Source organism: Acanthochromis polyacanthus, chromosome 4, assembly GCF_021347895.1.
Source record: "Acanthochromis polyacanthus isolate Apoly-LR-REF ecotype Palm Island chromosome 4, KAUST_Apoly_ChrSc, whole genome shotgun sequence".
Lineage (NCBI taxonomy): Eukaryota > Metazoa > Chordata > Actinopteri > Pomacentridae > Acanthochromis > Acanthochromis polyacanthus.
In genome coordinates this window covers 21,688,745-21,714,471 of record NC_067116.1, presented here as the reverse complement: position 1 = coordinate 21,714,471, position 25,727 = coordinate 21,688,745, and the positions used below count along the sequence as shown (strand labels likewise).

Here is a 25,727-nt window from a genome sequence, read left to right as displayed (position 1 = left end):
TGTCTCTGTAGTTCCCAATATTGTGGAAGCTGGCAGATTCACACTAACCTGCTGTGTTCTGTATGGAAGAATTCCATTTGGATTCATATGTGGAGACTTTGTTCTCATCTGCTTTCACGCTACCCAATTAGCAGGCTGTCAAATACGTACTGTACTTTCTCTAACAATAAGGCAGAGACACCTGAAAATGGTTGAAATAATAATGTGTAAAATTTCATCTGCCCACAGACAAACCTGTGATGTGTTTCTTTTCTCCTTTATAGCAAAGCATGTTCCTAATTCCAGTTTGCCATCATTCCCTTGTTATCAACACATGCAAAGTTTAGAAACAAAACTATGCAATAAGCCTGGAGGTGGAACCTGCAAGGGAAACGCACAGAAAGCTATCAGCAGTGTGTGTCCATCAGTGGCCTGAAGTCAGGTTTCTACATTGGTCCAGAAGACGCTCACTCTCTCCAGGAAGTCATTGAGATGTGCAGCAACATGTCAGGTTTCTCTGCCAAAAAACAGTTGCAGGGCAGCTGAATTAAAATATGGATTTCACACAAGATGTAGTATACATATTAAATAGTGCAACTTTTTGCATATGATTTCCAAGGAATACCTGATAAAAGCCTTGTTTGATATCGTATTGGTTGTACATTTAGTGCGCACCATCTTTTCCTATATAACATTCTTTTGTAAATTCATGAAAAGAGAATACCAAGCCAATACCCTCAAGCAGCGAGTTACCTTCAATGATAAATGTTGATGGTAAAGGCCAAGTATTTAAATGAGGGAAAATTTAATATTAATGTGCTTGTTATGCAAGTTTGCTTTGGGCTTTCACCTTGCACACGCATCTTTAAAAAAATAGGAAGTGAGTCAGTCACTAAGCCTGGCAAACATGACATGCTAGTTTACTATTCTTAGAAAGGCATGAAGGATCTTCGCCTGTTCCACTCACCAGCAAAGGTTCCTTATGCTTTCAATTCTTCCTTCCCATTCCCATTTGCCCTACCTCTGCTCTGCTTGCTTGCATTTGTTTTTCTTGAGAATCATGGTTTCTTACTGCTCCAGCAAACTGAGAAATTCTCTCCTCGTACCCCTACACCCCTTTTCTCGCATGCCTCTCTTCTTTCCTCACCTCTGTCTTTTCTCTCATTTTCATGAGAGAAAGACACATTTTCAAGTTTTCAAAGCCGCATCACAGAAAAGGCCAGCAAAACTGGAGGAAAAAAAACACTAGTTAAGGGAAGCTTTCATGGATTTCTTATTTGTTTTGGTTCACTTGTATTTTATACCACTGTTTGGTTCAAAAAAAAAAAGATGGTGTACGATTTGATATGAACCAAAACTTTAGACATATTGACATTTTGCCTTTCCCTATTTTTCCGCATACCCAGTCCATACTTTAATCAATAAGAATAAACCTCAGCAACAATAAACTGCGCAGACTCTGCTTATGCACAGTCTTTTGTTATTTTAACTTGCGGAGTCTGTTTTAGTTGTGATTTTAACTTGATTCTCTCACCCTTTGGCTCTTGTCCTGCCTCTCTTCTCCTCTATATGTCCCTTCCCTGTTTCTTCATATGTCTACGCTTTAGATGGCAGCCCTACAGAGTCCGTTCTATGGGATAAGATGAACCTCTACTCGCTTTGTAAGAAGATAGACACAATGTGACTACCCCCCTCTTCCTCAGATCACTACTCAGAGGAGGTAAAGTGCTTGTAGTCTTATCAGTCATCTTTTACTGCTCTGGCACAGAATAGATATGGACGTGCTCGGTGTTTGGAAACGACCCACGGTAGTCTGGACTCCTAAACACCCTTAAAAATAATTGACAAAGTCCCTTAATGAACTACTATTTATGAAGAGGTCATTTTCTTTCTTTCTTTATACCAGTTGCCTGATTTTTACTTGGCATGGACTGTTGAAGTTATTTTTAATATGAAATCCACCCATCTGTCTGAGCTATACTACGGTACGATATTACTCTGTGATCAAAAGACTGGCTGTGATTTTAGCCGTTTGGAAAATGAAATGCACATATCAAAAGCATCTGGTCATGCTTGAGAGCGGGGTGAAAGTAAATGGGCTAAGAGTGTCATGTTTCCCGAACTAAACATTAAATCATCTGCTGTAATTCTGTGAAAGACTTATCCATGCACAAAAATGTAATGTAGTCAGGCTGTGGTTAAAGATCGCCTTATTGCTGATTACCGGTGACATGTGCATGAATCTGCATGGCTTTGTATTTGCATGCCCTCTTTGTGTGGGTGGCATTTTTTCTGTCTCTTTCCTCTTAAATGCATTTAGTCGAATGCACATACACGCACAACCTGAGACACCTGATTCATAGTCACATATGTGGATACACTGCAGGTATTGGATCCATTTGGCAGTGATGCTGTGCTTTGTTACTGACTCACTAAAACATTGAGTTATTATAATTGCTTAATAGCTGCTAATTATTAGAGAAGCAGACATTACACAGCAGATCATATTTCTTGATAAACAATCTAATCTAATTAAAGGACCATTCCAGTTGATTCCAACACAACCCATGTTTCATCTCCTATCCTACAAATGATGTTGTGTATTTGATTAAAACTGATTTTCATTATCGATTGATAAACTGTTGTGTGGGTTTAAAATGCCCAAGGTAACAGCTTCAATCCAGGGCCGATCTCATCAAATGTAGCTTTGTCCGAATACGAGTCCAAAACTGATATATTCCTAACTTCACCATGATATTGAAAATAGAAAAAACTGTTCTACTTTTCGTTTGAAAACCTGAAACCAGAAGCTCTTGCACGTTTGTCCTTTATTGATATTACTCCGCTGATTTTTTTCCCAGCTCTAATTAAATATGCGTTCCATCACAGTTAACCATGCTGCTGAGTTTTATGAACTTCTTGCATCTTAGGCATTTTTAAGAAGATCCACTGGTGCGTTACTGAGACAGTAAACATCAAGTATGTTTTTTCGTGCTAAAGTTAAGTTTTTGGTTTTATTGGATGTTTGTTTTATTGCCATATGGAAACGATTGAAAACAAATGGCTGCTTGGAACAGTACAACCGAACAAAAACTATAAAGGTTTAGCAAAAATGTAAAGCATGCATTTTATATACTTTTGAGGCTGAAACCTGAAAACGTGCAGGTATGGTCCTTAAAGCAAGCTCTTCCATTTATATCTATTCATCACATTCCCTCCACCACAATCAGTGTATCTGCATACACAAATCCACAGTGGCTAATTTTAAAGGGCTATCCTTATTCATATCTCTCTTGTCAAATAGTAAACCCTGCAGAGCGAGGCTTTTATTACGCTGTGCTATTTACTTCATTAGGCTGATAAAGGCTAATTGCAAGGTGTTTAAGCCTCTGTGGTGTCTGTGTGAGTGTGTGTGTTTGTACTTGGAAAAGATATTGTGTAAGTGGAGGCTATATTTGTTACAAGAGCTCTCTTTCCACACACACACACACACACCAACCACGCTGAGCTTCTGCGTTGCCCCACATGTCACCCCCATCCAGGAAGAAAGGAAGACAAAGCGAAAGAGAGAGGGAATGAATAGAGCGAGAGACAGGGCGATGGAGAGATGGAGATGAGGGGGTGCCTGCAGCGCCTGTCTGGATGTAAACAATGCTCCTGAAGGATCGGCAGGCAAACTGTTCAGACTGCTCATCTTTGTTGTGTCATTTAACCATCTCCGTCTATGCTTCTCCCCCCACGCCTCCCTTCACTAGCCCCACCCCCACCCCCTCCACCTGACACTCCCCCACCACACTCGCCATGCAAAGAAGCGCATGAATATTTTACATATCTGCATCTCTGCACCCCCACCCCCACCCCATCACCATCTCCATTCTGTGCGACTAATTCTCAGACTGTCTGAATTTGCATCTTTCTCTCACTTTTCTCCCTCATTCATGCACACAGACACACACTTGCGCACACACATGCACATCTATACACAACGGCGGATGAGGACTCGTCCAAGCCGGAGCCACGCAACAGCGGCCAGGAAGTCGGCAGACGGTTACCATAGCGACCTCATGTAGATGTTTTTTTCCCCCCTTTCCTCTCCATCTTTTATTATCTTCTTTTTTAATGATGGCGGTGGCTGTACCGCCTGCGAGCCTGTCTGTCTATCTGCTCCAATCAACCGCCGCGCTCAGCTTCAAGTGTAAGTGCTGTCTCCGGATGGCAGTGGAGTGGCAGCAGCGTGCGTATGTGCATGTGTGTGGGTGTGCATGTGTGGGCTCTGGTAAAAGTGGATTCGGCAGACCAATAAGCGATTAGTGCAGTAACCTAGCCTTGCATCTTCGTCTCAGTTTGGTTACTTGTTGCGCCATTTTTGGTATGGCTGATCATTTGGAGGGTGTTACCAGAGGTTTGTTATTTCTCCTTACAGCTGTTTTAAAATCCACAGTTCTGTCATTGACTGTATCATTTCTCCATTTTCTTCCCAACTTTCACCCCCACCCCTATCACCAGCTGAGGAACTTGGTAGATATGTGCATCAACCCCGACCCGGAGAAGAGGCCGGACATCACCTACGTGTACGACATTGCCAAACACATGCAGAACATGACACAGGGCAGTTAAGCCCTGAGTTACACACACTATGCCTTGCAGAACTCCTCCCAACATCCCCTCTTGCTTTTCATGCTGGACTCGTAATAAACCTTACAGCTTATTTTCAGAGCACAGCTCTGGAGTAAGTAGTACATGTACATGTAACAGATTTTTATTGTCATGGAGATGGTATAGTCACTAACATGACTGACACCCAAACCTTTTCTGCCCTAGGATAAAGATTATAGAGATGATACTTTTTGTCCATGGATCTCCCATTCCTTAACTTCAGTAATGTTATTATTACACTGAAAATCAGTGTATTGTAGCTCACTGATGTGTTGCTTTGGCTTTAAAAAGCTGTCATTTTTTCATGTAGTGATGTAAAGCTGTCCTTCAGCAGCTGCTACTAGCAGATATACTGATAGAAAGCAGGTATACTGGAAACAGGTAAAATTTGGAAAATTGTAACGTTCAGTGTTTTTTAGTTAAACAGTTAATCGTTGCAACTAAGACGAAATATCACCTTGTAGGCTTATGGTGTGTCAAATTAGACCTGTAGTTATCAAATGGCACAGGGAAAGACCATGAAATTTCAGTAAAATTGGAGTGAAAAGACTTTCACTCAATGACAGCAAATCTGAGACGCAACAGAGTGTAACTGATGGTTGAAGTGTTGTTGTGTTGCACTTTTTACCCTGGTACTGGAAGGCTAGCAGGGTGATCATGTCTAATGAATGTATGAGGAAAGGAAGGAACATAGTAGATGGTAGACTAGAGACGTGCTGGGGGAGAACATGGGCAAATGTCTCCACAACACTTGGAATGTAAGTCATTTTGGCACCTATGTGTTGTCTTTGAAAAATTCAGAATGCGTCTTTTTTTGACAGCCTAGAAGGCATGGGAGCTGTAACAAAAGCAGTTTTACATTCTCTGTTTACCTTAGTCACTGACACCAAAATATTTCCTCCTTAGTTCAACTTAGACAAAGTATACTGTTGTTGCATAATGTGAGGTTTTGTAGCGCCGGTAAAAATCACATAAATCAAAGTCGAACCACATTGTTCTCCATCGTGGTTCAATGGATGCATCTGACCCACTAGAAATGTGGTCAAACTAGACAAAATGGTTTTATAACGGTGTGTTAATAAGCATTTACATGCATTACCAATGGTTAATTTGATATTTAAAGCCCTTAAAAGATGTTAGATAACATCAATAGGTTGCCCAATCATTTAGAAATGTGGTAATAAACCATTTACAATGTATTACCAAGTAGTGCTGTAAATGTGGAATTTATGCATAACACATGTTTATGAGTGGTAAACCTACCATCAGAACAGTAAAAAGACAAACTTGTGAACATAGAAGGGATTATTTACAAAAGCAATAATGGTCTGTGTATTAACAATAAAATGATCAACAACTGATGCATTTATTACATCTATTTTATCAGTTTGATAAATGAAAACAATCTAACAATTGAACTTTCATTTATCCATCTAGATATTTAGATATGTATGTATAGATATTTAGACATAGATATATAGATTGAGAGAATGGAATATAAACGGATACATAGCAGTATTTTACAGACTTGAGATCAGAAATTGTCTATATATTTAAACCTGTAGTCTTGTGTCCACTATTTTGTGATAAAGAATGCTACATTTCAAGTTTTATACATTGTATTGTTACTTAGATTGCTTTTACACCTAGAGTATATGCAGTACTTGCTTTCAAATATAGAGCTGCAGAATACCTCAAGCTGATAAATTAGGTGTAGTAAATGAATCGATTAAGCATTTACAACATTTTTCAAGTGTCTTACAAACATAAGTAATCTACTCATGTTATATAATTGCTTTTAAGGGTTTATCATGTAAATGTAACCGTTGTATAAATGATTTATTAACATGCCTTATTATAAAGCCTTACCACCAAGAATTTGTTCATGTTGCTGTGCAAATTGCAGTTTGTGTGTTTTTAAGAAACAAACATCAGACAATAGATCCTTTCCTTATGCAGCCATCTATGCTAGGTAACCAGACTGTGCCTAACTTAATGTCCTCAGCTGAGAGGAAATAAGACAAAAATCAACATCCAGAGCAACTTATATATACAATGTATGAAAAGTATATCAAAGACTTGGTCTAAAAAAGAAAAGGAAAAAATATCAGCCGGACTAATTTAGTTTTACTGTGCATAGCGAAGAATAAAACCCTCCCTGAATGAATAAAGGGTTTGAGTGACCTGTTGGGCATTCAGAAGGGTTTTTGTTTGTTTGTTTGTTTTTGTTTTTACAGTGAATAGGTTTACACCAGTGGGTCACAAGTGATCAGCGCTGACTACCGCTGGTTTACATAATAACAATGACACACCATCGAAGGTTTAGTAGGTGAAAAATGATTGGTTTCTTTCACTGTCTTATGAATTCTCTTTTAACATTGTCAAATAGCCTGTTAGCCCTTCATTGAAATTGTATGCCCACTGTTTTTACAGATTTCGTTTCTTTTTAATTAACATTTGATGCTATTAACATGTTATATACAACATCAAAGCTTATACAGTCAAGCCTGAAGTTACTCACACCCCTAAGCAAATTTCAACTTAAAGTTACCTTTAAAATGTAAATTAAAGCTAAGAAATTATTTTCCCACAATGATGCCTCATGTAACATCATCTCATTGTCTTTTGGGAAACACCTGTGTCATTTCCGATCCCATAAAAACTTGCTGGTTGAATAAAAGTAACTTTAAGCCAACATTGTTGGGAGTATGAATAATTTCAGGCTTGACTGTAGGTGCAGGAAAATGTAAGTTATTTTGTTTTGGTTAACAGAATATTTTGATAGTATGTTGGTAGCTATTTGTCAGAGACTTACAGAGACAGTGTTGGCAATTTAGTTAGTAATCGTACACCTTGTCCTAGATTACTTTGTTTCTCTTGCTTTTCATTCCCACAGTGACAGAACATTTTTCCCCCATTTCAGTAACTCTTAATTTTTCATCATCTTCGCCCCCAGTAGTTTAATCTTCTATCTTTATGCTCTCTGAATGACATCTGTGTAGCACCAAAACGTTTCAGTATTTTGTTGTATTTACAGTGAAGCAGTTGCTTTAAAGCACTTTTTAGATATTTTAGTTTTGATGCTATACAGAATTCCCTGCTAGTTACAAGCAGAAAAATACAAAAATAGATTCTTAAATGGTTTAAGGGAGACAGATTCTAATGTTCAGACTTTCTTTTAAGCATATTGAAATATAGCACATGATGCAATGATGATGGCTTTATAATGCATTCACATCATGGCCTTTCGCAACACAAAGTACCACAGTTACAAGGAATATGGCTGGATCTGTGCAGGAATGGTTGTGTTTTCTGGTTTTTGACAGAAGTGTAGATCCTCACTCGGGGGTTGTTTATTACACACAAGTGCTACGTCACTTTACAATATGACTCTTGATTTTTTTTTTTTTTTTTTTCCGTTGTATGACAGTGCTCCAGTGTGTCCCAGCCCTTCTAGCTTAGCCAGTTTGCTTTTATGCATGCCTTTGAAATTGGTATCAAAGAGTCCAGGTGTTGTCCAGAAAGTAAAATATGGCAAGTCATATTTATTGTCTTGGTAGTTAGCTGTTGTCTGAACATTTCATGTCAAAGTAAATACCCACATCACAAACACCTTGTATGCAAACTAAATGTAATAAAGCTTTGAAATTTCTTTTGGACAGAAGGAGTGAGTGTTTGAATCTCTTATCTGGTTTTAATGGTTTTCACTTCTCATCCAGCTTTTAAACATTTCTGAGTCATAACAGGCTTTGATTGTATAACATTTCCTCCAGGGCATCACTTGTTTTTAACCAAATAAACAATAACACATGAATGAAGAAAAGAAAAATGGTAAGATTTATGCAAACTGCCAAGCATAAAGCTCAGCCAACACCATCCAGCTGCAGAGCTACATTTCCTGTTGGGTAGTTCCTGATCATGTGGGTCCTTTTGCCACGAAAGACCAAGCTGCTGGTTCAGAGTTGAGGTATTTCATTGTGATGGACTACAGACCAACTATACCAGCATATTGGTGAGTGTATTTATGTCACTTCCATTTAGTGGCTTCTTGGGATGGACTGCAGCTCTAAACTTGAGGAACCCCAACTGCATGTGGGACAGTGGTGTATTTGAACTACAAGCTTAGAGGTGAAGTCAAATTTATTTATTAAACACGGGAGTTAAACCGAAGTGTTATACAAGTATAAATAGCAACTCGTAAGACAAGCACAATGACTGAAACACAAGTCTGAATAAAATAAAATATAGGAAAAAACAATAAAGATGAAACTGCTTTCATGGAATGCTAAAGGGAAGACGTGGGCCAATAGCAGTGAGTTAAACGTTTTTAAAGTCTCAGAAGTTTGTTGAACAGGCAAAATGTTTCACAGTTTAGGACCAGCTACTGCAGAAGCTCCATTTCCTTTTTGTGTGTAGATCCTGAAACATTCAAGAGCATCGGGTTAGTTGACCTCAGTGCTCTAACTGGGGTATGTAAGTGTAAATAAGATGAGTCATTCTGTTTAAAACCTTGAAAACAAAGAATTAAATCTTTGAACAGGAAGAAAGCCAGTGGAGAGAAGCTATGCTGTAACTACTACATACTGTGGTGGAAGAAAGTTTTCGGACCCTCATGTATTTGTGAAATATTGCATTAGGTATCACTCTTAGGGGAACTCTTCAAGTGCAGTTTATTTTAGTACAATCACAGCCATAATACTAAACAAATCCTTTAAAAAAGCATTAAAACTTTAAATTGATTAGTTCTATGAAAATAAGAAATTTTGAGTATTGGGTCATTTTGGGTGAACTTAGTTTTGTTAGATTTTTGTATTTGTGTCCGTCTAATGCAGTCACACCTTTTGAAACACAAACATTTTTCCACAAAAATTTCATGATAATATTTGAGATTGTGTAAAATTTTAAAGACGTCCAAAGTTTTTTTCCCCCACCACTGTACTGGGTTATGTGATTACTTTTCCTTTCTATTGTTAAAAGTTGACTGTTCGACATCGTCATGTAGAGAATCACAGTCGTCCGTTTGGATGGTGATAAAGGCGTGAATAACTTTTTCCAAGTCTTGAAGAAGCAGCTCGAACTTTCGACTGGTGAAAGCTGGTTTTGGCCACTAAGGCCCATCTGTCTGTTGAATCTGAAGGAGCTGTCGAGGATTTTTCTTTGTTTTGATTTTTACAGAAGATCAACTGTGTGATGCCAAATGACGAGAGTGCTGTGAGGGTGATCCAAAGAGCCTGCTAAACCAAACCGAACAGCCAAAGAGATCAAAATGGAGCCGATGGTATAATTTCAATATTTTTAGTTAAGATTAAGTACTTGCCCTATAATATCTACTATATGATTATTTAAATCCCAACAAAGTTCACAGTTTTGAGACAATAGACCATTTTGCAATATTTAAGCAAAAACATATAAACATAACATATGACATCTCAAAACACACTGTTAAAAACCCAAGACAAAACACTACGGAAACAGACACACAAACTCATTTGTCGACTTTAATTTCCTGCAGGTGGCAGAAGTATCAAATTTGTGTCTCCAAGGGCATCAGCACTGAATTCAGTTCTCTCAGAAAGGCCCCAGCAGGTATTAAAATTAATACTAAACGTAAATTAAATGTGGGAGTGTTGAAACAGAGATTGTGTTCACTGGAGGATGTCTAATCTTATTTTATGTAGTTTCAATCAGACCCATACACATAAATGAATTTTAATTTAGTCTAACCTCCCGTTTTGTCCTGTTCATTCAGTTTACATTTCTTGGAATTTCTGGAAAAATTGGATGTCACTCAGAATAAATAATAGTAAACCATATTCTCCCAGTCAGTACTCATTTGGTATAATTCTATGCCTGAGTTCTGTATAATCATAAAACAAGTACAAGATCTTAAAAAGCCCGTCATCAAGATTGAAGCGAAATGGACAGTTCCTCCTGCCACAAAGTACACATTCAAACAAGAGAAAAGAACATGTGGAACCAAAACTATATGCCAATGTAAAAGACTTACTGCGCATAGAACAACTTAATATTGATAAGCAGCTCCATCAGGACTTTCTTTCTTTCAAAAAACTTTGTTTCCTGAATGTGATGTTTGTTACAGAAACAGGTCTTGTAGACTGCCACAACCAAGACCAACCGTGTGGTGACAATGAAGACCTGAACACCAATGAGAGCTTAGTCAGTGTCCGTGAAATGACCATTTTAACAGAGTAATATCCAAACAGTAGTGTCTTATGTTGTGTTCTGTCGATCACGATCTGAAATATTCCTTTGAAAGCAGTCACCTAAAAAGAAAAAATAAATCCATTTATCAGGAGTTGTGGCACTCACTGAAACATTATACCATCCTCCACTGTGTAGTGGAGCCTGATTGAACTGAGGCGGGCCATGCTAACATCTCTGGGTACCCGCCTTTTACTTGAAGAGTCCCACATCCTTCATTAGGCATAACTTGAAGCCTTAATTTGTTTTAATCATCAAAAAACAATGAAATAAACATTTTGCTAATAATTTAGTTTTAAATATTAGATGAATATTTTATTTTAAAAAACACTCTATTAGAAAACCACATTAACACAAGCTTAAGAAACCATGGGGGTGAGGGAAGGAGGGCGGGAGGCAGAAAAGGTGAGAGAGTCCAAGGAAGTGACCTTTTTTCCACCTTGTTGAGGGCCTGAGTTAGTTAGTGAGTGAGTGGTTCGGTTTTATGACTGACTTACTTTGAAGTCCGTCTCCAGTGGCTGTTTGATGAACTGCCAGTTTCTCATTGGTCTCTTTCTCATCCCAGAGGTTACTACAGGCTCCTCTTTTAAATTAGGTATTTTAGATCCATTATGAGTGATGTTTCAGCAACTGGACCATTTTCATAATAAAAACATTTCTGATGCCTACATCACCTACACGGTGATGTAGACAAGTAGCAGAACAACGTTTGCAGACCTTTTACATGCACACAAAGCTGTAACACACTAAGGAAAGGGGACAATCCAAAAAGCACCATGTGGGCTCTTTAAGTCAACAGTGAAGGTTGTTGCTGATATTTGCCCAAACCAATGATCTGAGAAAAGAGCAGCAGGTTTTTTGACTCGGCCTAGAAAGAGGACTGCTACCTTCACTTTGGTAGAGGAAGCCTTATCTCTGCTGCTTCAAACAGGAAACCACACGTCTTTCTGCTCATATTTCTATTAGTCAGTCTGTCCATATGTATGTACAGGTATATTTGGATCCATTTTCTGCGCTTGGTTTGTGTTTATGTACAAATGTGTATCCAGGCTGTTAAGATATCTGTTTTCTAAACCTGGCAGTGTTTTTCTTCATTGGTCGAGTTTGTGATGCTGCATCTTTACCAGTGAAAGAAAAGCATTTGAATGCAGTCACTGTGTCTCACACTGTACTTGATACGGTCACATGTTTCTCAACTTTACATGTTGATGAAGCTTTCCTGAATCCACCATTGAACAATTCATTGCTGTAGCTATTCTATTCCACAGATTTTCAGCAAAGCTACACTGTTGACTTCTGGAGGTTTGTCTAATAATCAGCAACACGTCTGTACATCATTGTGATTAAGTTGATTTTATTTATTTCACCAAACTTACTTTCTAACATGGTAAAATATGCACACCAAAGCATCAGAATCACTGAAATTCCAAAATGCAACAAAGAGACGAAGATACCACAGAATTTACTTTGTTAAACAATATTTCAATAGAGTACAATATTGGAGCTCTTGGCTAATTACAATAATACAAATTTAACAATAGCCTCTAAAATGTGATAAAAGATATTCTGCAAGCTGAATAACTTGAAAACTTATCATAGAGAGTAAATGGTGATTTGATGTGAAGCTCCATCAGGCCTTCCTTCATCAGTGAGCTGCTTTATGACGCCGTCCAGGAGGTCGTGTATTCATGTAGACTATGACAACAAAGAGGAAACATGACACAAAGTACAACTGCAGCACAACATCACGCCTCAGTACGCTTTCTAAAACTTCTCTTGACTCAGCTCTTTTACACATTTACAGCTACAAATTATTGTAATATTCCACAGTTTTTGGAGAATAACATATCAGGTCAATACAGTGTTCAAATAATGATGTTAATATTTTTACTCACTTGCTGTTGATTCAAGCATCATGTCGTCATTCACACCACTGTGGAGAAAATAATAGGGTAAATGAAAATGTGGCTTTGTATGTAAACTGAAACAAATCAGTGACAGTCAGACTTATTCAGGAGGTTTGATACGTGGTCTTTACCTTCTGGACTCTCTGCGCTTCTTCATGTAGTTCTCATAGATCACCATAAACACCACAACCAATATGTTGGCAATGGGGAGGCACAGAAAATTAATAATGGCAGCTGTGGGGTTGTCTGTAAATGAGGATTACAACAGAAGAATATCAAAATGGTTACATTCAAGATACAATTAGGAGAAACTGAGTTAAACATCACAGGAAAATTATGTTTTGTGATTTCAATGAAAACAGCACATACGCCCGGTGTAAGTGGAGCTTGTCCTGGGTCTGCTCTCCAGCACTCCATTGAAAAACAGTCACCTATAAAGACAGAACATCATTAAGAATTGCAGCATTCAGCAATAAATGAGCAGTAAATAGGAATATTCTGAAGAATTACAAAACAGGATTACACATACCTCCACTCCGTATTCCGTACCGTAGCTCAGATCTCTGAATTCAAAGTCACACTTGTTGCTCTCACGTGGTTTCTCATTATTAAGACTTGTTCTGTCATCAATAACAAAACGGTCTTCTCTGTCATCATAAACATAAACATAAAGACGTGCTCTGTATATCGTCTCTGGTCCAAACGAACGACCGCGATAGTCACACCTGACTTTACGCACAGTATTCTCGAGATAAGTCCAGTACAGATATCCAATATCTTCTGGTGCTGCAAGAGATTGAAAAAAGATGAAATATTTACTTTAGATACAACGCTTACAGCTAAAGAGATGTTGTGGTATCTGTACTTTAGCATTATTGGTGCGTTTGTTCATTGGTGTATTCGTTGCAAAAATATTATTTAATTTATTGTTTGTATAAATATTTTTTTAAATCTTATGTTTCTTTGAATGATGAATTATGAGGCTTTTAAATTGTGGTTTTGCTTTCCTTTTACTGTTTTGTAGTTTGGACTTGGTTTAAATATATTTCAATAAAATTAAAAACTATCAATAAATAATTGTGAGATGAAAAATGACATGCAGACACATTTGAACTGAACTGAATGAAGCTGGTAAATTTCTACACGTTCACAGATCACAGAGAAAAACACTGAGAGTAAGAACTTCAATGAGAAAATATATGATTCTGGTGAGTGTTGAACACTGATCTGTTTACTAATGATTAGAGAATATTTTAAATGTTAATTATAATGTTTTGTCACTATTGGTGTTCGGTTCAGGGCCTGCTGTGCTCTGAGTGTCAGGATTTACCTTCATCAACTTTCTATAACAGTGAATAGAAATGTCTTGCATTTAGAATTATATTTTAAATAATTACCTGAGATAGTTATTAGTTCATTCATTAAAGCAAAGTACTGAGTTAATTCAACATAGTTTCTGTTCCAGACAGAATGGAGTTGTATTTCTGTGAATCACATGATTTCAGTTTTCTCCTAAAATATTTGCACTGTTTCTACATTGAAAGGTTCCAGGTGTTTTAAAAAGATATAATTTTTACATCAATAAATTGATCTTAACAAGATGGTAAACAACAGAAATGCAGCAAAACAGAGTTTAATTGTGATGAATGAATACTAGACATTTTGTTTTCTGTGTTTTGAGTTCTGTGATCTGATATTTTCTTGGTCACTTACTTCCAACATCAGTTTTCAGGGGAACTCTTAGCCGTTGGTCATCTTTGTTGTCCTTTTTGTAGGTGGGAACTATGCCACAGGTGTGTTCAGTGTACGGTAAGAGTCCAGTAAATTTACATTTTCCTCCATCAGGACGTCGAATCAAATTTCCTGAAACTGCAACAGAATCTTAATGAACTGTTTTAGTAACAGCAGGTCAATCTAAAGACACTTAAATAACTGAATCTCATGTTAAAGTTGTAGAATATCCACAAACACTTTGGTCTGTTTGTCAGGTTACACAATAAGAATTTCCAGCTCTGATTGTGGTCCTGTGAGCTAAAACCTCAGTATTCACTGTTTACTCTATGAGCAGCAGACTGAGAAACTGCTTTTATCACTCTTCTGCAGAAAACTGTTTCAGATCAGTTCATCTTCTGCACAGTAACATTTTTAACTGTGAACACGTCAATGTTTCTGTAGAAAACTGTCATCAAACTGTGACATTTCAATGCTTGTTCTGTATATTACTGTATGTGAGTATTTTAATAACAATGAAAACCACAACATGACACAACATCATTTACATTTACTTTAATGTTCTGAAACGTTGGAACAAAGAAACATCTGAATGCAAGAGACTCACTGAGGATTTAAACACATATTTCATTTTTAAAAATACAGTGACTCCAAACTATTTTACTTACTTTTACTTTTATTCGTCCTACAGCTGCAGTCATAAGACAGTGAAAGGTTCTGAAGTCTAGGAAGGTCGTCTTGGCAGTTGTCACTGGTTGTTGTCCAGGTCAGCTCAATGGAAGTGTTGGTTTGTCTCTCCGTTTGTGATGGTTATTCTGAAACCTGTTGGAACACAGTTGATGTCAGCAATAATAAATCTTCTACCTGTTACTGTGATTTACTCCTCTGAGGATACAAACTTTCACTCCACTGAGTTAAAGTAAATGTCAAACTTACTACAGTCGATCCTGACGTGGATCGGTGTAGTTCTCTTATCTAAGGGGACGTTGTTGTCTTTAATCAGACCAGTACAGGTGTAGTCTGTGAAAGGCTCCAGCTCAGACAGTTTCTTGGAGTCATTGACTTTTCCATTTTCTGAGGAGACACAAGTATGACAGGATTTCTACAATAACTGGTGTTTGTATCTCAGTGTGGATGAGCAGTTATCTTCCAGGTTCAGATTCAGCTTTGGACACTTTCAGAGAAACAATATTCAGAACAGATTGACAAAGAGCACAAAGCAGCAGCTCAGTCTTCTCTCACCAAAACACCTAAACTGATTTTCATCATCGTTTATTGTTTTTAATGCTGTGTTAGTGTTTAAACTGCATCTATTTCCATGTAAATGTTCTGATAATGTTGCTGAAAGTCTCCACTTCTGGTCTTTCCACTTACCTGAACAGGTGTAATCAACAGAGAGACTTCTGCATTCTGAAGGGAACGTTGGTTCGATCGTTGCAGGAAGTCCAGTGGAAACAGTCTGTTTTATTTCACTTGGATCTAAGTCATCTGAGGATTTAAAAAGATCATTTAAATATGCGTCAATGCTGTTATATTTCCCTAAGATCTCATTTAGTTGTCGCTGTGGTGAAGAGATGTTGTCGGGTTTTCAGTTCAGTTTGTCTGAGAGTCAGATTGCATGCTGGGTAAAGTGGTTGTGGTTCATTTGAGGAGGAAAAGTAGCTGCAGTCTGGAAAGTGTACTGGTCACATTTTCATCTGATATGATACTAAACTAACATTTCATGCTACCTACATCTTTACAGACGCTTCATCGAGCTTTTATTCTGCATGATAAAACCAATTCATGGTAGTTTTGTTACAAACAGGATGTTTCTATGTTTCTAAACCCTCCCTCATGAATGTTGATCTGATAAAAAAAAAAAGCTAGAATTTGTTTTTGAATTTGCTGTCTTGCAAAACTTGCTCTGGATAATCAGATACCAACCACAGACAGATGAAAAGATGCATAGTTGTGAGGACAAATGTACCCTGTTCTTTTGGGAGCTACTTATGCGTAATTTAAAAAAAACTAATTTAAAATCATCTTCATCATTATTATTTAGGTTCTAAACCCCAAAAAGTATGTTTTAAAAAGTAAATGTTACACTGTAAGTGAAGGAACTAGAAAATGTACTTACATTTTTTAGAGATTTAAAAATAAACCTCAGAATTTGTAAAACCCCTGACAAATACGGCACATATTTCCCATAATACAGTAGTTTCAGTTGTTCTTTTTCTTCAGCCACTAACTGTTGAACAAAATATTTTCTGTATCCAGATAAATGTGTCTGTTTACTGCACAAAGCGATGCATTAATGAAAAACCACTTTCTTAAACACAAATAGCTTCACACACTTATTTGGTAGCATTTGATGTTTTCTGAGGTTTTAGTTACAGAGGAACTGTTGTGAGTTTATCTTTTTCTATCTCAGGTCAAAATAAAAGTGTTGCTTTGAAGAGCATAAAATGTACATGTAGAGGAGGTGAGACACGACAAGAAATCAACTTTACTGTTCGACTTTTTAGTTGTTTAATGTGGCATTACCTTATTCCATTAATTGCAGTAAAAAAAAATTCTTTATTTTATCTTATTGTTAAACACACTTTACTGCACAAGGACATTTTTCCCCAAAACACGTTATATAATTGACTTATATGAATTAAGTTAAAGTAGTAGTTACATTTTAAAGTAAAATACAGTTCCTCACAAGTACTCATACAGTATTTTTCATTTTATTTGTTGAATATTAAGGTTTTAAAATGTTAAAATTGCACTATATACATACAGGGTGTCCCACAAAAATGTATACACACTTTAAATAATTGTAAACTAGGTGTTTATTATAATTTGTTTAATTTTCAACGTGTAAAAGAATTTGCAAACATCATTCTATTGTTTTGTCACCGCCTGTTCTCAAACTGATGTCCGTTCTGGTCCAGACACTGCTGACAACACAAAGCGATGGAATAGCACACATCATGAAACAGTTCCTTTGGTATTTGCGTGCATTCATGTTCAATGGTTGCTCTCAATTCAGTGACTGTGCAGGTCTCATTGTGTAGACTTTGTCTTTTAGGTATCCCCATAGAAAGAAGTCTGGTGGTGTGAAGTTAGTTATCAGCTGCTTAAAGGTGGATACATTTTTTGGGTAACCCTGTATATATATGCTGTTTTTTTTGTAATGTGATGCTATTAACACAAGTGTGGAGTTTTGAATTTGTCCTCTCAGCGCACAACTTGGTCCTGCAGAGGCTCAGTTTTAGTTCTGTGTTAAATTAATTGTTGACTGTATATTTAGGTTTTTAAAAATTCTCCTTTTTCAAATGACTGAGAGTAGACCTCAGTACAGATGTTCCTGTAAGAATGGATAAAGTAACTTTCATACAGACTGAGGTGTTCTATCAGTAATCTTGTGCTGACATGAAAATCCTGAATTATCAAAGTCTTAATCAAAATCCACATCTATGTGTTATTCTTTGTAATAAATGAAAATTTTTTTTTTTCAAATGAGCAAACTTCAAAGTTGTAACATAAAGTTTCAGGAAAGGTGTTTTTTTGTGTTTTTATTTTCAGATATAATCTCACTCATTTCACAGGTTTCATCGTCAAGGCGTGGTGGTTTCGGAAAAGCGATTTTAACCAGCAGTAAACAAACAATATCCACCTGAAAAACAAACTGAATTTCATGATAATAAAATATAACAGTGACATTAATTTTAAAGTTTTCACACATTATTAAGTGCGTGGTAAAGTGCTTCTTTCAAAGACAGTGATTTAAATGGATTATAAAAATCAGACGTTGAAGCCTTAAGATGGCTATTATTTTATTGTTTCAGTTTTTTCTTCATATGTAAAACATAAATAATATTTTACTCTTGACCCTCATCAGTACACGTGGCAAACCCTATTAATCCGTACACTTGGGGTGCAGCTGGACCCAGTAGTATTTCATTTGTTTCATATTTCTGTACCTGTCCATATCCTCTCAATGTATATTTTCCTAAAACGTGTGTCGTCTATAGAAACAAATATGAAAGAAACAATGAAATTATTATTGATGATTACTGAAGTGTATTGCTTACAATATTAGTGTAAGAACTCCTGAATTGAAATGAAACACAATGCAACTGAAGCAGTACTAATCCAGAAGGCAAACATAATAACAAACAAAAAAATAAAACTAATGAAAAAAGGGTGGGCCCAAGTTTTCCCCCCCAAGCCCCCCCCCTTGGGGAACCCCCTGGGGCCCCCTTTTTTGGGGGGTTTTTCCCCCATGGTTTTAACCCCCCCCCAAATTATGTTTTTTGCCATATATACACCCAAACCTGTGGAATGCAAATACGTTTTGGTGTATGTGAAGGCAGCTAATGGGGTCGACAACTACTAGCAGACCTGAAAATCCACTTCTTAAATAAAAAATATGACAAGTTGTATACTCCTGGGTCCGATGGGACCCCGGTGTACGATAGGGTTAAATACTCCATCAAGCTGCCCTAATGGTCAATCCCTCCTGGATTACCAATGCTCAGGTAATGGTTTGAAACAGGAGGCCTTGGAAAAAAATTGTTTTTTATTTTCCGGAAATGGGAAGGCTCCCCTCAATGAAAAGTTACCCCCATGTTTTACAAATATTGGTAAAGTAACAACAACGCCTTTTTGTTCAAAGCCCAAGCCAATTCATGTCCCAGCCCCCCCAGCTTGCGTCATTTCTTTTTCAGGAGGCACCCTCCTCATCCTTTTTAATATCCCAAAAAGCCATTTCTACAACAGTTGTTGTAGTTGACATGTGCTGTTAGGGGTCAGCTACAGTGGTCAGAAAACGGCTTTCACAAGCCCAGTTTCCTGCATGGGGAGGCGGGGTTCCACAGTAAGGTAATGTCCAGCCATTACAGCCAAAGATGGTCCTTGTTTTGCCCCCCAGTTTAACTGGTCCCGTTAACTTTTAAAATATTTCACAAACATGACTCACAAAGAACTCTGCACCAGCACACATTCCCGGAAAAGGGGCCCCCACACAACCACACCCCCCCCAAATTGTTTTACTTTGCCCCGTTTCCCAACTGCCTGCAGAACAAACTGAAATGCCACCTTGGCAGTTTGTTAGTAGTTCCTATGCAATAATTGGCATGGTGGCTGCATCTACTGCACCCACAGCCTGTGGGACTCGTCCAACGCTTTGTGTTTTTTTGTTTGTTTGTTTTGTTTTTTTTAATTGGCCTTTCCACTAACTTTGGTTGGCAAAACCAAGGAAAAAAAAAGTTTCAATGAAATTTTGGTAACAGGGGAGAAACACCTGATAACTGATACAAATTCCTGGACAGCAGTTGACACAGGCCTCAGGCCTAATCCCAGAAAAGATGGCCAATGGTCCTGTTTTCACTGCCAGTAGCCGTTCAGATGCAGTAAGCGACCCACTTTCGACTGGGACACAGAAAGCAGTAAGTTTGTGGTTTCCTTCTCACCAGAAGTCACTGGGTGGATTGCAAGATACAGTAGATATTAAAAAGCTATCACACCCCTGTTTCAAATGCCAGGTTTTTGTGATGTAAAAGAAAATGACACCAAGATAATTTTCCACAACCATTTCCCCTTTAATGTGACCATAAACCTGGTACACACAATTGAAAAACAAACTGAAAGGTCACGCCATACCGGTATGGACGCATTGTAAAGAGCCTCTGCAGAGTCGGTGATTAAAGTACCTCCGGGAGTAACAAAGGTTCAAATAAAGGTTTTGTTATTTTAATCGTAAGGAGGGAAAGTGTATAAAAACACGCAAGACTGGAGAAGAAAACCTTTGGAAGGCAGTGAGAAAAGCCCGAAGAAAACTTTGAAAATTTTGCCCCCCCCTAAATGCGACCCGAGGGGAGGCTAAACAAATTGGGGGGAAAGGGCGCTATGCCCCCTTAACCTAGGCCCCCTTTTCCCCCAGGGGTTTTAAAAAAATAAAGCCATTTCCCCGTTCCCGCTTAAAACCAAGGAGAAAATACTGGAATTTTTTTACAGGAACATCAAAAACGGCCCAGATCTTGGGGTTGAAATTTTCCCCAAAAAAGAAAGAAAAAAAGTTAACGAAAGAAAATTAACAAGAAGAAAAAAACCTGAAAGGAAAGTTTTTTTTAAAGAACGAGAAAAAAAAAAAAATCTACAAGAAAAACTGGGGAAGAAGCAAAAGAATTGGCCTCACCAGGGGACCCCTTCTCCGCTTTGCCAGGGCAAAAAAGCGTAACCCACTACTTTCTCACTGTTTACAGCCCCAAAGAATAGCCCACAAAACCTTTAAACCTAATTTTACAAACCTAAAAGGAACCAAATGGGGTTTAAGGATTTAAATGAGCCCCCAAACCTTCCCGAAAGTAAAATCCTTTTTTTTTTTTTTTTAATATGTTAAAAATAACCCTAAATGGGTTTAAATGAATTTTTAAAGAATAGATCCCCTTTTCCTTTATTAACAACTTGGGGAAAAAATTAATAAAAGAAAAACCGAGCTAAGAGGAAACCTCCCCATAATTGGGGTTTTTTTTTTTGGGAAAAACAAAATGGGGGTTTCCTTTAATAAAGGGTAAGGAATTCGACCACTTTTGGGTTTGGGGGGGGGACCCCCTTTTTTCCCTTAAAATTTTTAAAAGAGGAGGGGCCCCCCAATGGGGGCCCAAAAACCATGGGTTAAACAAAATTAAACCCTTTTTACACCCACCCAAAACCAGAAAGGGGAACTTCCACAGGAAAAAAAAAATTTTTTTTTAAAACAATCCTGGGTTTCCCCTTTTTGGAAAGTTTTCCCCATTTAGGTTCTGTTGGGTTTTAAATCTTTGTTAAAACTTTTGTTTTTGGTTTTTTGGGTTGGTTTTAAGGGAAAAACAGAAAGGGAGTTGGGAGACCAAAAGCACATGTTTTTAACCCCTTTGATTATTTAAATTGTAAAATGGAAAAAAAAAAATATAAAAAAACTGGGTTTCCCCTTTGAAAAAATTGGAAAAAACGGGCCCCCCTTTTTAAAACCAATTCCCCCTAATTAAAAAACGAAGAAAAAAGTAAAATGTCTGTTAAATGAAAAAAGGGGGGAAAAAAAAAAGGCCCCACAAATTTTGGTTTAATTTAACCAAAGAAACCCCATTTTTAATCCCCGAAAGGAAAGAAAAAAAAAACTGAAAACAAAGTTTAAAAGGAAATTTGGGGCCTTACAAAACCTAAAAGACTTTTTTTAACTACAGTAACTTAATCCCGACCCAAATACCACAAACGGGGGTTTTTTTGTAAAACGAAAAATTTTTCTGTAATAACATGACCAAATGTTTTTTAATTTTTTTGAAAATGTCAAAACCCAAGAAAAATTACCCGACCCAAGGAAATAAAAAAAGGGGAAAAAAGAAAAAATTGGGTTTTCACAATTGGTAAAAAGGGTGGGGGTTACCTTGGAAAAAATGAAAAAAAGTAAACTAATTTGGTCCCCCAAAATGTTTTAACGCCTTCCAACCTAATAAAGGTAAGCGAAATCTCCTTTTTTTTTTAGAAAATGGGCCCTTTAATTATCAAAAATTATAATCCTGAAAAAAAAATAGAAGGAAAAATTATTTGGGAAAATTTTGGGGTTTGGGGGGGAAATTTTTAATTCCTTGAAATGGAACCAAAATTCCTTTGGAAAACAACCCCACAAAACAAAAAAAACAAAAAAAACACCAAGAAAAAATCCCAAATCCCTTTCCTTTAAAAAAAATTAAAAATTCATCAAACTTGAAAAATTTATTTGGGGAATTTTTTGGGTAGATTTGGTCTGGGGGGCGGGAACTTAAACCCAAAAATAAAAAAAAGACACACCCCAACCTACTCTTGGCAACAAATAAAAAAGTTTACCTCACGTTATTTGGGGACTCTTTTTTTTTGTTCCCTATAATAAGTTTTTTTGGAATTTTATATAGAAAGTTGGGAAGGAATGCAAAAATTGAAAGAAAAAACAAACCTTTAATCAAAGATCAACTCCCCCGTTTTTTTTGGGATACAATTTTGTTTTTCCCCCCAATTAAAAAATTTTAGTTAAAAAGGAAAACCAGACGTAACAACACTTATGGAAGAAACCCCTTTATGTAAGAAAATTTTTTTGAAAATAAACAATATAAAGGAGGAAAAAAAAAATTTTAAATTGGATATAAAAGGTTACTTAGAAGAAAAATGAATAATGGAAACGAAGGTTTTAAACCCGACCATTTGGTTGGGAATTGCTTAAAAAAGCCGTTAAAAAGGGGGAACCTCAACTCCCAGGGGAAAAACGGCCCCAAGCCCAAACCTCAAAAAAGAAACAAAATTTAAAAGAAAAAATTATGAAAAAAGAAAAATAAAAGCCCCTGGGGAAGAGAGCCCCCTTGGAAGGGGAAAACCCCCAACCATAAAAAAAAGAACCTAAAATCCCCGAAAAACCTTGTGGCCCCCCCAAAAAAAAAAACTTAAAAAGGGAAAGAAAAATAATAGAAAAAAAAATTCCAATAATTTGAACCAAAAATTAAATTAAATCAAAGAAAATTTATTTGGAAAAAAGGAAGAAAACCCAAAATTTTCCTTTTAAAAGCCATCCTATTTTACGAAGGGGTGGGGGGCCCCCCCCGCCACAAAAAAAAAGCAAGCTTAGAACTAAACTTTTTAGCAAGAAGGGCCTTAAAACAAAAACCAACAAGAAAAAAAAGGAAAAACTTTTTTTTTAACCCTAAAGAAAAAGGGAAACAATGGATTCCCTTTTACCAATAAAATGAAACCAAAAGATGGAAAAATAAATTAAAAATGATTTAAATGGAAAACTGCTTATACCAACCACCCCTCAGTTGGGGCCAGACAAAGAACCAAATTTCAAAAACAAATCCCTACAATTCCCATTAGAAATCCCCCCTTAACCCTTCTAAAATTTTGGGAAAAAAAAAAAAACAAAAAAAAAAATGATCTTTTAATCAACCAATAACAAAAGAATTGGGGAAAAAAGAAAAAAGGCAAAAAGTTTGGTAAGGCCTCTTAAAAACAAAAACAAAATGCCCCCGCAGTGGGGAACGGGAATTTTTTACCTATTCCCGAAAAAATGGTTTAAATAATTTCATTTTTGGTGCCTAGAAAACTAAAATACCCCATTGGGTTTTAAACAAATCATCCATTTTCCACTAATACAATTAAGAAACAAAACTTTTCCTTTTCCAATCCGGTGGAAGCGAAGAATTTTACAGTCCCCATTTCCTAAAAAGAAAGAAGAAAGTTGGAAGAAAACCCCTTTTGTGGCCAGAAAAATTTTTTAGACCCATAAAATTGAATTCCCTTTTAAAAAATTGTTTAGACCCCTAACAAATTTTTTACACCTCTATTCCTCGGCAAACGGTAATGGAAAACCATTTGTTTGGCGATTCTTAGATTTGAAGCCCAAAAAAACCCTGGAAAAAATTTCCCCAATCAAGGGTTTCGAACAAAACCGAAAGGAACATATAATTTTTTAGAAAAAAAGGAAAAAGTTCCCTTTTTCCCATAAATCCCTGATTTTAAATAATTAACAAAGGGAAAAGGAAAAAAAAAAAATTTAGTGGGCGGTACTATTATAAGGGCTCCTTAGGGAAAAACCCCCGCAGAATGGAATAAAAGGGCCCCCCTTGTGAAACTTAAGGCGGTTTTTTTTAGCTTTGGGGTTTTTTTTTTTCTTGGTATGGAAAAGTTTTTTTAGTTTTTTTCCCCCTTAGAAGGAATGTGTGGGGGTTTTTGGTTTTTTTAATGATTGTAAAAGTTGGCCTTCCTGTCGTTTTTCCCCATTGGTTTGGTTTTCTCCTTTGCGGTTATCAAACAAACTTGTCTTGCCGGTGATTTCGACAGGCCACAGGACTCTTCCGCGGGAAGTACCATTCATACTTAGGTCATAAATACGGGTCCAAACTCCCTGGCTTTTCGGTCAAGATCAGGAGCCAATTAAAAACAGCCGAGAATGGACCTTTGACAACGCGCTAATTTTAGCTGGAAAAAATTTCTTGTATGAAAAAAACTGTTTCCATAAGAGAAATTTCTCGGTTTCATAGGAGAAAAATAGATGCAAGAGGCTAAGGCTTCCACGTATTCCCTGTCCCCCCAAAAAAACCACTTCTATATTCCTTTGGGCAAATTTAATCACCACCAAGCATACAACGCTAATTTCTATAAGGCTTCTCAGTTGTGTCATACTTATAAAATTTTAAAAAAGCCGCGAAAAATCAATATAATAAATAAATACTCAAAGGTGGGGGTATGTAACAAAAAGAATTGTGTAATGGAACTTCAAACAGCCCTACCGACGGGATAGACACTAATACACCAAACACGGTTGTTCCCTCCCTGGATATCCCCGACCTTTTCTTCATTGATATTGAGCGCACAGAAAAAATAAGTTGAATCATGTTTGTAATATTTTAGCACAAACACTTTTCTTATATCCTATTTGGAAAGAAAACACCAGCGCCAGAAGGAAATAAAAAAAAATATAATCCCATTGTTCCACTTCGCCCGCTCCCACCTTGCCTCATCAACAGTGTCCGAGACTATATTTTGGTGGTAAAATTGCATGTTTATAATAAAGAAGTTAGGTTTAATTTCTTTTTTGATCTTACCCTTTGACTGAAGAGACACAGAGGATCAACCAAAGAAAAATTTAACTTATACACAACACCCACTCTTGGTACACCTTTTCAAAATATTAGACAATAGAAAATAAAATGTGTTTTTTACTAACACTAGTATGGAAAAATTAAAAAAAAATCTGGACCTAATTTACAACACATATATCTACAATAACAAAATAATTGAATTTCATAATAAGGAAATATCTAATCACTATATTAAGAAGATATTTATGGGGAAAATGTTGAATAACCCAATAAATTAAATGATTATCTTAAAGTTCGGGGAATCACGCAATCGACATACCCCCGCCCCCTCAATCAGGAGTCAAGCATTAACCAAACAAATTGGGAGAAACTCTAGACGCCAAATCCCCGGGTGGATCAAGAAATTCAGGATGATAAAGCAAGTGACCTTCTCACCCTGGACTTGAGTTCTAGAATAGAGGGCATAATACAATGTTCTGCCAGTCCCTTTACCTTTTTTTCAGGCTTCCCATAGAAATCCCAGAAAAACAATTCATAGCTTATGGGGACAAAACTCATATCACGATTCATTTGGAATGTAAAAAAACCCAAGAATCAAAGTTTGAAAAATTAAACAAATGTAAAGATTAATGGAGGAATAGCTCTGCCCAAATAA

The 25,727-nt window shown here is 36.9% G+C and overlaps 2 protein-coding genes and 1 long non-coding RNA gene across 6 annotated transcripts in view; 1 reads left to right on the top strand and 2 right to left on the bottom strand.

The window, feature by feature from the left end:
* nek7 (NIMA-related kinase 7) overlaps positions 1-5,153 on the top strand; it is a 69,525-nt gene extending 64,372 nt beyond the window's left edge. The window contains 3 exon segments of the mRNA XM_051947631.1: positions 1,587-1,611; positions 1,614-1,699; positions 4,486-5,153. Of these exon segments, the coding sequence (XP_051803591.1) occupies positions 1,587-1,611; positions 1,614-1,699; positions 4,486-4,596 (222 nt within the window). The 3' untranslated portion in view covers positions 4,597-5,153.
* A 7,106-nt stretch (positions 5,154-12,259) lies between these two features.
* Positions 12,260-13,010, bottom strand: LOC127533776 (uncharacterized). Its single transcript, XR_007941652.1, has 3 exons — positions 12,896-13,010; positions 12,753-12,790; positions 12,260-12,552 (listed from the first exon to the last, which is right to left on the bottom strand). It is a non-coding gene; the product is annotated as an uncharacterized LOC127533776 (long non-coding RNA).
* A 2,159-nt stretch (positions 13,011-15,169) lies between these two features.
* Positions 15,170-25,727, bottom strand: part of LOC110947059 (uncharacterized) — a 51,264-nt gene continuing 40,706 nt past the window's right edge. For 3 of the 4 annotated variants that reach the window (XR_007941655.1, XR_007941657.1, XM_051947730.1), the window contains exons 5-6: positions 15,432-15,569; positions 15,170-15,317 (exon numbers count right to left, since the gene is read on the bottom strand). Coding sequence is in view for 1 of the 4 variants with exons in the window: in XM_051947730.1 (XP_051803690.1) it covers positions 15,268-15,317; positions 15,432-15,569 (188 nt within the window). In the remaining 3 variants the exon portion in view is untranslated. Of the gene's footprint in view, positions 15,318-15,431; positions 15,570-15,869; positions 15,984-25,727 lie in introns of all 4 variants that reach the window. The other variant, XR_007941656.1, reaches the window with a different exon arrangement.